A 13724-nucleotide genomic window follows, 5' to 3' on the forward strand; every position below is an offset into this window, starting at 1 on the left:
GTGCAGGGAGCCCTGGGCTAACGGCATGCATTATTGATTGCAATTTGTGTTCTCCTTCTTGCAAATAAGTCTTGTGAAAATTTGACGAACACACTATATTCATCGAAGCTGTCCAGGAGATGGTATTCCTGGTCCTGAGGTAAGTTAGTCGGGTGATTAGGATTCCTCGTAGGTCGTCGTACAGTGGACATTAGTGCATCAAATCTTGCCAGCTCTCGCGTTCCCCACATGGACAATGTGGGTCCTCCACAAGCCGAAAGGCTGCAAGTTTTTCATTGAAAGGTCCGTCACCCGTCAGGAGGTAAGTGGAGTGGAGTCCTGGGTGGAGCCAAGGCGGTGATTTAGGGTACACTTTGTGTATGTCCGGAAGAAATTTCCTTGTCACTTCTCCTTTGGTGCTGTTTGTCCAGCGGGTGTGCCATTCTTGTTTTAGATGCCCCAATAATCGGGTCTTTTCTGTCTTTCTGTCATTTGTAGGTTCGATGGTGTACCCCATGAATGTGACGGGCATCCCTTTAAATAGGTAGTTGACAGGCCACACCTGACAATCTCCAGGTCCAGCAGGAGAACCCCCGCCAGCACCTGGAGCCAGATAAGTACAATGAGCAACTGTACAGAGAAATACAGAGAAAATAACACACTTCTCTTGTTTTGTTTTGCTTTCCCCCAAACTGGTTCAACAACACGCAGGCCATCCATGTCAACTGGATGCTGCCTTAGATCTTACATGCTTCTTAAGAGCATAACCCCTCCTATCCTGCCAATCCTTTCTGTACACATTGTACTCTCCATATTCAAATTTTACATTCCTTATATCTGAGTGACACCAAGTCTCTGGCCGACCGGGCTAGCCGAGTGGGTAAAGTACCTGCCCGGCAACCCAAGGTCGCGGGTTCGATTCCCGCCTCGGGCTTGGATCAAAGTACTGCAAAAACCTTGGGAGGTGCAATATGGCCATAGAAGCCGATGCGCCAACAACTACCAAATCAAAAAAAAAAAAAAAAAAAAAAAAAAACCAAGTCTCTGATATCCCCACAATGTCTGCATTTGTTGGCGTGACCAGCACTTCAACTTCATCAAATTTATTTAATATGCTCCTAGAACTGGTGTACATGTGAGTATACATGCACCTGTTCATACTCTTAGTTACCCTAACACAGCCCATGTATTTACCTGTTTCATGATGACTCACAGCAGACCTTGAAATCCCCAGCACCTTTCTTTCCAAGCTGCTGCATGTTCCAATAGAAACAGTGCAAGAACCACTTTCACCTCTGCTGTGGCTATTGTCAATCGATTAGTCTGTGTATCCCTCCAAGCTAGCAGTTTTCTGACTCACCTAATGCTACCTCGATAGCACCAGCAAATATTCTTGCACCCTTTCTATTTAAGTGCATCCCATCCCTATAGAAGCAGTCGCTCCTGTTAAGCACAGATCATGCTGAGAAAAATCCTAACCCATAAGCTTTGAAAATTGCACGATCTCCCCAGAGCCAAATTGATTGACAATTTTAATGAACTGTCACAAGTACACATTACATCTGAAAGGCACGCTCTTCATTCACTCCTCACAGTAAAGTTTGAAAAATGTTCTCATCCATAACAGAAACTTAATCCCCACTATTTACCGTTCACCTAAAGGAGACATACTCTAACATGAAGATACTACTCAAAGCAATTCAATACAGAACTCATCAACAGAATATCTGTAATGATCTCAAAATCATTTGTGTGTTAATGTGCATGCAAGTTGAATTAAAAAAATATTGTTTGCTATGCCTATAGGACAGCCTGTTTTATTTGTATAACCACTGAAAACCATTTTTTATTCGTATAACCACTGAAGACCATTACATCACATGACTGACCTGAAAGCAACACACATGAGTCAGAACAAGTAAAGTGCAGTAAGTGCAATTAGTGGATCCAGAAAAGATTTTTCCTTCCACCTCTCCAGATCACACTAAGCCTAATAAAGAGTTTTGTAAAAGTGATAGGCAAAATGAATGAGGGGATTTCATTACTCAAGTAAGAAATTTCCAATGATCAGTACCACAAAAGTTCAAGAGGAGAATAATTTTGGAGCTTCCAATAAGAGAGCTTCTACAGGAGTAAAAAATTTGGGAAAATGCTTCAAGTAAAAACTAAAAGCATGACAGGCTTTCAAATGACTTTGTGGTTACACAAACTTTTTATTCGTATAACCGCAAAATCATAAGATACATTCAAATCTCGTTTCTTTATATATCTTAATTTCTTTGCATTCACATTTAGACTTCTTTTCCTAAAACCTACACATGGTGAGTGGTAAGTAGTGGAAATGATTCCATTAAGATATTACATCAATGGATAATCACTACCAAAGTTTTTGGAACTAAAGTATGGTGGAAAACTAATGCTGAATGTTGTGCTGTGACATCCAGCATTAGTTTGTGCTGCAACATCCAGCATAACTAAGGTTTTCCACCATACCTTAGTTTTTGAACTAAGGTATGGTGGAAAACTAATGCTGAATGTTGTGCTGTGACATCCAGCATTAGTTTGTGCTGCAACATCCAGCATAACTAAGGTTTTCCACCATACCTTAGTTTTTGAACTAAGGTATGGTGGAAAACTAATGCTGGATGTTGTGCTGCGACATTCTGGACATAGTATATCATAGGAAATCCTCCACCTAACAAAATTTTAATTGTATACATCTATTTTACAGTAGTATTATTTTAACTATGTGAATAAAGTGAATTGGGTTTAAACTGTAAAAGCAATAAAAATTTAATTGTAACCAGTCTCGTGTGTTTCTGTCTTAAAATTTCACAATTAACTTTTAATGATATTATCAGCAGTCATATTATGGAAACTAAACATGCTAGAAAAACCATTTGAAATCATTGTGAGAAACTGATCTAGAAAAGCATGCTGACATATTTAAAAATAAAAAAAAAGTTTTATTTTAATGAGCAGTATTACTGAATTAAAAAATTTAAAATAAGTTGACATTCCTTTCCTGTGACTTTATTAGGAAAGTTTCCTTAACTAATTCTAAAAACCAACCAAAGAAATATTTTGATTCATGAGATATTCTATGATGACTATTCTACCTATAATTTTTACTCACTTCTCACTAAATTTGTACTGTTCTTTACATGACACCTGTATTCAGAGTGCAGCTGTTGAAAATTTTTGCTCCTGAAAACAGATAAGGTTTTTTTGGAAAGTTTACTTTTTTTTTTAAATTAACTACCATACTAAATTGTGTTTACTAAACAGTTTTAATAGTCCTAATCATGAATTTAGCTTATTTTTGAATTAAGCGTCATAGATCCTTTGTTATCAGTAATTTTGGCCTGAACATTGCATCGCGTAACTAGGAATTTGCAGTGTCGCACATCATAGTAGTTAAAGCATTTTAAATTGCAATAATTATATAGTTCAAAAGTCCTAATCACATAAGTTAGTTATTTTTGTATTTAGTATGGCTGCCGTAGCCAAGTGGTCAGGAGCAAGAGTACATAAATACACGTGCTTTGAGTGACCAGAGTCAACTCAAATTAAGCATTCACGGGGGTTCAAGCCTGCGACTACTAAATAAAGTGCTGTTTCTTGTATTCTTTCAATCTTGTGACTCCTCTAACCATGTGGTAGTCCTGCAGTATAAACAGAAAATATTTTATTTTTTCTAATTCAGAAATAGGATGTTACATCCTCCATTGCTGGGAATAATGTAGCATTATCTCTTAGTATGTGTGGTATTTTTAAATTAAAATTACACTAAAATCATTCCTCGAATGATCAGCAAAGCAGAAAGCTCAAAATAGTGGGAATGCTTATGGCAGTTCCAAGTACAGTGCGCATCATGTCATCTTTTCTAGTGAAGAAATTAAGTGCCAATGGAGGAAGTGGACTGATGTCTTCAAAGGAATAAAAGAGAAGGATCCATCAGGCATTCGGCTGCCCTGCACAACGCTGGACACTACGCCTATGCAACAACCTACAAACAAAAGTGCACCAGTCGCACAGGAAATAGCAACTGTCAGCGACTCTATAGTCATGGAAACATTAAATATATTTTGTAAAAAGGATAGATGGAATACAACTAGGGTATATTTATGCATAATGCAATGTCTTTGGAGAATTTGCATAATTGCATATTTCTGCCAAAGACAAGAGGAAGGAGTACATGAGAGCCTGTGCAAGGCTCATGGAGTAGAAATTTTCTCAGTATGGTCAGTGGTAAGGAAGGTACACTTGAATAGAATGCCATGAATATCACTAACACTAAATGCAGTACTGCCAACAACATCCACAATGACATGCTCACTTCTTAGTAACAATCGGATATTAAAGTATCATTAGCTTTTCCTACATAAATAATTCTTACTTTCACAAAATAATTCCTTTCCTTCATTGAACAAGGATTTAATAGCAGGTGGTGGATAATCAAGAAGTTGTGGATGATTGTGCAGAGCTGAGTTTGCCATACTTGAGAGTGGAAAGTGATTTACTATCACCAATAAAACTATGGGTAACATCTGCAGTCAATTGGGTGATCATTCATATGCAGGCAGAAAAGAGTTTGTGAAAGAACAAAAACTTGGATAACTCCAGTATTAGCTTTAAAATCAGAAAACAGAGAGCTATCTACCACTATGCAGAGTGAACAATCAGGGAGGAAACTGTCAATTCAGTTGTAAACTTCAAGATAAAGACTAAGATGGATGCCCTGCCAATCCTGATCAAAAACTTTAGAAATGTTAAGAGCAATTGTCCAGGTTACCCCAAACTGTTCTGAAACTTGCAGATAAACAACATAAGGCAATATGTGAATGGATTAGAACCTAGCAGAATCCATACTGGCAACAATTGAGCATATGGAAAATATAAGAGATTCCAGTTGATTTTCTCAGTTACTTTGGAAAGTGTGGCACTACACATTAATGTAAGCTTTCAACATTTTCCTGCATACAAAAAATATTACACAAAGAATGGCTACAACGACATATTGACTGTTGCTGCAATTCAGGAGAGTAGTTGAGATGAAGATGATAAACAATGATAGAAAGGTCAATGCTGAAAGGAGGGGGGGAGAAGTTACCATTCCACAGGAGGAGTAGATTAACAAGGTATCATAATGTGGATGCATGTACCACATTAAGTAGTTATGTTATGTTATTTGGTTTTTAAGAGCATTAGCAACTAAGGCCATATTGCTCCGGTGCAGTGGTCATTCCCTGACCTTTCCGCATGCTCCGTATTTGGTGGTGACGGGCTCGAACTCCGGTCTAATCAAGAAGCGTGTGCTACTCACTGCTGCTCCTTCCCACCTGGCTACGGAGGCACCTACATTAAGTAGTAACCACAAGAAGAAAATAGATGAGGAAAAAAAGATTCACACAAATGTTTACTTCATGCCATTTGTTTTATCATTACAGATACACAAAAGGTGCATATCTGCAAAAACATTCACAAAAACAAAAGAAAAAAAAGTAAGCATAATTTAGAAAACAGTGAAAAGTTTTCATAGATTAAATACCTACCAAGAATCCTGTTAAGAAAGATCAGAATGCTTTTGAATAGTGAAACAGAGTTCAATTTAACAAGCAAAAATAATTGGATGTTAACTGTAATATAACACATTTTTCTTAATGAAAACTCCATTACTAACTGCTCAGCATGAAAATAAAAACAAACAATTACTAAAAATTAATATACTTCTTAGCTGCTCTTTACCTTTTTCAAACTTCATTGTTTCTTCATTAACTTGAACATTCATACTGTCACAATGATTTATGTCTGAACTGTTCACATCATTTTCCTTACTTGGGAGATCATTTGTATACACTTGATTGATCCATTGCTGATTTATTTTATTAGCCTCAATTTTCTTCCCAATGTCCATTTCTTTTGGATGTAGGTCTGAACTTATAGAATCTTTTGTATTATCATTGGAGCCAAATTTCGGCTGCAAAGAATTCTGCAGAGCCGAAATGCAGTCAGAATTCTTTTTAATGGCAAAAGGGTTTATTTTGCTGAAAGTCAATTATGCGATAAAACATTAATCTTCACATTTCCAATAAATAATAACTAATTGTTAAGAAATTTCAGTACTGAAAACCAAAATAAACATTTCTATTATTCTAATAGAAAAATTAAATAAATGAGAAAAAATTAACTTTTCATAACATTTTTCTTACTTTTACAATTAAATAAATCACAATTTTGTCATATGGAAAAGGAGTTATTTAATTATATTTATGATTAATGAGGTGTAACATCCTTTACAAATTTAATCAGAAATACTAAGTCTGCAAGGAATTGTGGTAAAGGTAAAGAAAGCCAACACGAGAACGACAAGAATCGTCAGATAACGCATGTGGAAAATTAGTTTCCCGATATGGCACTCTAGCGCTGCTCGCTCGGTAAACATATGGTAGGTGTTATCGGTCTGGAGCAAAGCCGAGAACAATATACTGATTGACAGGTAGACGTGGCAAACGATGTGCTGATTGGTGCGCCAACACAACACACGATAACATCGGGTTAGTATCATTTTGGTAGCACTCAGAAGCACTAACAGTAACTTGCCCTAATGAATGCTTTCCAAAATGGTGAAAAAAGGTCAGGTTACCTCCACTTGAATCCCATGGGAGCTTGAACCCCGTGGGATTACATAATAGTTTTGTAATGTTCATTACAAAACTATTATGCACTGTTCTTTACTCATAACTACACATTATAATGCCAACCAATGACTACACAGTAGCTTGTCCTCTGTCGCACCCACCACCAATCAGTTCGTTTGCCACGCTTACCTGTCAATCAATATATCCTTCTTGATTTCGGCTCTAGACCGATAACACCTACCATCTGTTTACCGAGCGAGCAGCACTAGAGTCCAGTGTCGGGAAACTAATTTTCCGCGTAAGTTATCCGACATTTCTCGTCATTCTCATGTTGGCTTTCTTTATTTTAGCCAGAATTGTTATAAAATTCAGAACAATGCAAACGTTTATATTGGTTCTGGAAAAACTGTTTGAGGTGCAATTTCACTGCATGCAGTGACAATTTATTTGTTGTGCATGACATTGCTTATTTCAAAGCATACACTCTGGTTCTGAGATGGCGCCAGAGGTAAATGTTCAAAGGTGCAATGTTACAGATAGTCACAGTCATTCCACTGGTCTTCACCTTCCAGTCCAATGTGAAAGGAACTTTTCCTCACTTTGACTGCACAGATGTAATGAACACATGCACCTCTTTCAGAAACAAGTACAGATATTTACCCTACATGCTGATAATACTTGGAAAAGGTTTATTTTGAAATATTTAAAACAAATGCAACCTGTCATTATACTCTGTAAGAAGAATAGGTCAGTTATTCAATTATTTATTCTAGAAGCCAGGCCATACTGTGTGATAGCCACCATCCTATTAGATGGGGTAATCCAGTTGAGTTACTTTAGGACCATTAATGTTTGTTCCACCAATTAATTTCACCCAATCATTAAAAATCAGCCCTCATCACTAAAAAGCATGTTTTTTTTTTTTTTTGTTTGTTTTTTTTTTTTTTCTGAAATCAGAATTTGCTTGCTTTAAATTCAATATTCAATTCACAGTAGTCTATGCAATGATCATGTTTATCCTCACTCAGTGCATCTCTAATAGTGCAGGAAGAATGCAAAAGTCGAAGAAAGTGATTTGGACTGGATCATCCTTTACTCTTTTTGTAGTGAATAGACATGTATTGCCACAAAATAATTAAGACTATGAAGCATTAGTATATTGTGTCTGCAACTGCATGTATACATTAATCAGCTTGCCATTTTCTGCATGAAAAACCAGAGTTTCCAAAAAAAAAATAAATAAATAAATCCATGCAACTCTCACCTGAGACAAACAAACTCAGCCACACTGTGAAAAAAAAAAAAAAAAAACCCATAAAAATTCTTTGCATAATTGACAAAATTCAAACTCGGGCCCAGTTTGGGAAGACAACAGTCATAACCACTGCTACCCATGAGAGCTGAAATGTACATCCAATGGTCAAAGGTTCTAGCTGGTCCAAGGTACAAGAGCATGAGCTCTCTCATGTCATGAGCTCATGTCATCTCATTAAAAACTAAGTGGAATTCATCATGTGACAACAATTTGCAGTCTTTCTGCCTGTTCTGAACAGACTTCTTCCGGGATGACAATGCTACACCTCAAAAAGGCCTGCCATGACAGAAACATAGTTGCTTTCTTCCTTTGAATCACAAATATTAATCTCATAAAACATTTGTGAGACTTTCTAGAACAGGTACCAGTGCAATATTTCTGCAAAATCCCTATACAACAGGTACAGACCAGTGGGTTATGTGTCACATCATATCAATAGTGTATTTATGGCACACTATGGCCTAACACCAGTTTAAATAAAATGGAAGAAAGAATAAATAGAAATAGCAGCTCAAAAATAATGTCCTCCAATTATATAATATGCAAATGGAGAACAGAATAATGGAATACAAATACCACAATGAGAAATAATAATACCAAGGGGCTCTCTTGGTAAGAATTTCAGTTAATGATCATCCCTGATTAAAGTAATCTCTCAAATTTTATCAAACTCTTTTTTTTTTAACAAGAGGATCGCACAAGTATACGACCAAGCCCTCTCCAGCATATTCCTCTTTAAATTAAATTCTTTCAAAAACATCCAATTTCACCTTATTCCTAAATATTAAATGAAACTGTTACTGCTTTTTCTACTAAAACAATTACCACCTACCTGTTTGTAGGACTTTGAACTTTCAATTTTTTTTTTTGAGCACCTGGAGTTGAGGTACAAACAGTATTTCTATGAACCTCCTGTATGATATCATTTAACAGAGCATCATCATCATCAGCTCCCTTTAAGTCTTTCTATATTCAATGATTACAAAAGAAACCTTTTTAAGAATAGTTGGCTAAAGCAGGTTGGCTTATTATACACTAGACATTTTATCACTACAGTATTCATAATATGTATTTTATCATTATAATACTAGTATAGAGTCAAAGGGAAAAAATCAATATAAAAAATTGAGCAATGAAATAGATTATTATAAAGTAATCAAATCAAATAAAATAAAATAAAATAAAATCTAATGAAAAATTTTAATGAAATTTAATGAAATAAATTTCGATGAGAATACTATAAATGACATCAATCAAAATAATAAAAACACATTTAGAAACATTGTACTGGCAAAAGGAGTAAAGATCAATCAGAAAGAAGAAAAACTAACATGGGAAATTATTTGATGGGGGGATAGAATTTTCAGAAATATGCAGAATTATCCAAAAAAGAATGATACAGGAAGTTAAATCCTATAATATTAAGAAAATCAAAGAAAACAATAGAAAAAACCTAAGGTCTGAAAATAGAAATTACTCTTATTAAAGAGAAGGATAGTACACTTAAAAAGAAAAGGATAAATAATCAAAAACTAAAAATAAATACAGTTTATATAATATATTCACATAAAATAAATAATGAATAAATATAAAATATATTAATATTATAAAAACAATATATTAATATTATAAAAACAATATATTAATATTATAAAAACAATATATTATAATAATATAAATAGTTCAGGAATAGTTCAAGAAGTAGAAAACCTGCATTAAAAGCATGTAGAATATCGGAGGAGAATTTAGAATAATCCAAAAATTAATAAAACAATATTTGGAACAATCTAAACATTATTATTATTATTATTATCAGTAGCATATGATGCAAGGAACCAAGCTTATAAAGCATCAGCCAAAAAAAAAAAAAAAAAAACCCCAACATCTCTTGTCCAGTTGAACAGTTATGAAGCCTGAAAGTATGAAAACTCTGAGCCTGTTTCATTATGACCCTAAATCTCCATTTCTATATTGTCTTCTTCAACATGAGCAGTATTTTTTAAGAGGGTGGTGTAAAAAAACATGACTGTATGTGAATACCATTTCAAAGACTGCACCAATAACATGCAATTGACTTTTAAAAGAGTGGATTTCATAAATCTAAACAGTCTTATAATAAATTATATTCCCATCTTTCAAAAACCTACTATTTTTTTTCTGACATATCTTCCCTTCTTTCTTTACTGTATGTACAGTATGGAGTGTGATAACACTCTCAATGCAACCGATTAAACCAACTACTGGTAAGAAATTACACAGATATTTGAACCCTTTCAAAATGACATCAAATAAGAGGAATTTCTCCTCACCTTTGTGTTTGTGAAATGTGGGTTTAAGGTACCAATTAATGCAATGATCTTAATAAATATTGCTGCAGAACTTTGCCTCACTCACAAGTTGCCTTGGTACCTCACTAAAACATTACCTGTGTGGAAACCTCTTCTGGTAGATACCTATCCAGTAAAGCCTTTGGATTTCTCCAAGATATCAGCTTTAACTACCAATGCAGGCCACTTATTCCAATGATTTGCAATTCTGCTCATGTGTGACAACTCAAGAACAAAGGAAAACTTTCAGCAATCTCGTCCATAATTCCCCCTCCCAACTCAAAATAATACTGCTCAGTTGTAGCATAACATCTTCGTTCATTTTACTGCCACTCACAGAGCTTTATAAATCTTAATGATATCCTCTAAGGAACCTTATTACAAAATTTATGGGTTGGTAACAAGGTTCCTTAGAGGAGACCATTATGGGATCCACACATTCTCTCTCCCTCTATCCCTCCCCTCCCCCTACTCCGTTGATCTCATCAGATGCAGTGTTGCATCTCGACCTTTTGAGAAAATCAATCTTTCATTAAGTGTGGCATAATACACACTGGACAAAGTACACCAAATGCAGTCTCACAATTGCCTTATAAAGTGGAATTATAACCTTATCTCTACAATTGTACAAAAATTATCACGGAATTAGTATCAATTGAGAGACATGATGAGGGAAACCCCAGTTTTGCCTGTACTGTAACATCGAAATATGTTGATTCCTTTAACATTTTTAATTCAAACCTTCCAGGAGTATAAGTTATTTTGGTACTGTTCCTTGTTGAAGAAGAAACTTTCTGGCAGCAATACAGCTGGACAGTATGAAAGGAACATCCTGGAAATATCTGTAGCTGTAGACAGTCTGGCTGGTTAGGTTACTTTTGTTGGTTCTGCTGAAAGAGCTTTTGTTGTGCTACCAGTGCATGGGATGCTGGGCAGCCTGTGCCAAGACAACATTTGTACACAGAATGTTATTTATCAGGAGGACCTTAAACTTACTGATGGAGTTGGGAAGAGCCATAATGAAGAATAATAGTCTCCTCAGGCTGTGTCAATCCCCGGAGAGGTTATCTTATATCAAAATCTACAACAATATCTGGTTTTCATTGAAGGTAAGGCTGGATCAGAGGTGTTAACTTTTCTGAACTTTGAATCACTTTTGTATTTGCAGATATTTTTGAACAGTTTCCACTGATTGTTCCACAAACTCCTTCATATACCACACATTTGATTTAATACACCAATGTTTCATTTATTCCTTTGCTGAAGGAAGGCTTGAGGAGTTGTCAGATGTTGGCAGGGTTTTCATGTGTGTTGGTTCTTTAGCTCTCTACAACAGGAGCCACTATGTCTGATGAAAAGTGCTCATTCTCTATTTTTTTATTATTATTATTAGCCATATGGTGCAAGGAAGCCTGAGGCTTATACTGCACCAGCCAAAAAAAAATTCCCAAGTTACCCTGAGAGAGAGAGAGAGAGAGAGAGAGGAATCACCAAGAAAGAGAAGAATGATGATATCCAGCTCAGGACCCTGGGTGTGCCAAACCCATACTCACCAGATGTGGGCCCCTGAGGTTTTCTTAAGATTTTACCCAATCTCCATTTCACAAGTAGTGAATATGCATTATGAACAAAAGTATTCCCAACGTGATAAGCTTAGACTCTAAGTCAAGACTTACAGATCCTGAAAGTCTGCTAGTTATGGGATTTAAGAATCCAAACTTTTGTGAATTGTGGATGGTTATACTGGAAGAGGACAACCTTACCTAAATTGGTAGCTTTTGCTACACTTGAGCGATGATAACATATGAACAGAAAAGTAATACATCTTGAAATGGAACAACTTGTCTACTTCAGTTTCAAGTTTTAACTTGATAGTCTGATGTTCAGAAAATGGCAACGAGAAAGCAGTTCAGAGCCATGGCCCAGATGAACAGAATACTGTCCACTTGAATAGTGTATATAGTTTTGGCTTGTGTAAAGAGTCTCAATGGCTTTATCATCCAGTATTGCCATACCATAGCAACAAAGGTGGGGAGAGGGAGGAAATCTGGTTCTCAATATTGAAGAGTTTTTTGAATATAAGAGCAAGTCAAAGAATTAGAAATATACTTGCCCTGCTGAAAACTGAATCACATCAGTTATATCACTGAGGCTGAGGGTGAAGGATGTCAAAAAGCCAGTGGAAATGACTTGTTCTAATAATTCAGATAAATGCATGACTCTTCTTGAAGAGGGATATTGAGGAAACAGAGTCCATCATAAAAAGATAACTAGCTGGTTGTCTGGTGAAAGTTGCATGGGGTGCAACAGCTGAGAGGATCTTGAGTGTTCTCGATAGAGAGGTTGTGTGGAGATCCTAAGGCAAGAATCAGAACTACCCAAAGGACAAGCTTTTTTGCAGGATGATCTTTGGCACTGTAAATGGGTCTTGCAAATACCCTTCTTTATGAAACATGACATTAATGAAAATGCATGGAGGTCATGGTTTGCTAAGTTCAGATTGAGAAATGGGGAAATGGTCAATTTTCTGCTGTTTCCTGTAACTCTGTAAGAAAATACTTTTCTTTGTAACCTGCAGATGGGTTCCTCTTGATTTTGGAGTAGTAGTAGTAGTGGCATGTGATGCAAGAAAGCAAATGTATGAGCTTATGCAGCATCAGCCAAAAAAAAAAAAAAAAAAAAAAAAATCACACCATTCCCTCCAAATGCCTGTCCAGTTCCTCCTTAAATTTATTCAACCTATCAACTTCCACAACGACAGATGGAAGTTTGTTCCAGCAATTAACCACCCGCTGGCTAAAGGCAAATTTCTGCACATCTAATCTACATCTGTCTTTTCTTAATTTGAATTTATGCCCCCTTAGTTTCGTAATCTGAACAAGTGGAAGGATCCCATCAGAATTCAGTATGCTGAACCCATTCAAGGCCTTATACACCTCAATCAGATCACCGCGCAGGTGCCTAGTCTCCAGCCACTGCAATTTGCAGAACTTAAGCCTCTCTTGATAAGAGGATCCCTTCATTCCCCTCACCAATCTTGTTGCCCTTCTCTGTACACGCTCAAATCTACATCCTTCCTAAAATGAGGCCTCCAGACCTGTACGCAGTACAGGTCTCAAGGCGTGGCCTGACCATTGCCTTATACAGAGGGATAATCACCTCCTTTTCCCTGCTAGCAAAATTCCTATATATCATTGACAAAACCCCATGACCTGCCCTGGCAGACTGTCTGCACTGCTCCGAAAACTTCATATCTGACTGCACAATTACTCCCAGGTCTTTTTCATTTTCTACCACCTTAAGTGTAGTACCACACAGTTGGTACGTTTCAGTAATCAAAGCAAGGCGTTGATTACTGAAATGGAGTTTCCTTTGTCTGCTTTAGAAATTTAGATCATTGAGTGCCAAACATATCAAACAAGCAGGACAGAAACATGGTATTGACCATGGTATGACTGCCAG

At 36.3% G+C, this 13724-nt stretch overlaps 1 protein-coding gene across 1 annotated transcript in view; it reads right to left on the minus strand.

Annotated features, from left to right (window-relative positions):
• The window catches only part of PolA1 (DNA polymerase alpha catalytic subunit), a 662965-nt gene that overhangs the window by 539709 nt on the left and 109532 nt on the right, over nt 1-13724 (minus strand). Inside the window, exons 6-7 of the mRNA XM_090387531.1 lie at nt 8768-8901; nt 5728-6026 (exon numbers count right to left, since the gene is read on the minus strand). Of these exons, the coding sequence (XP_090243657.1) occupies nt 5728-6026; nt 8768-8901 (433 nt within the window). The remainder of the gene's footprint in view (nt 1-5727; nt 6027-8767; nt 8902-13724) is intronic.

Source organism: Mastigoproctus giganteus, chromosome 1, assembly GCF_048544385.1.
Source record: "Mastigoproctus giganteus isolate SK-2022 chromosome 1, ASM4854438v1, whole genome shotgun sequence".
Taxonomy (NCBI): domain Eukaryota; kingdom Metazoa; phylum Arthropoda; class Arachnida; order Uropygi; family Thelyphonidae; genus Mastigoproctus; species Mastigoproctus giganteus.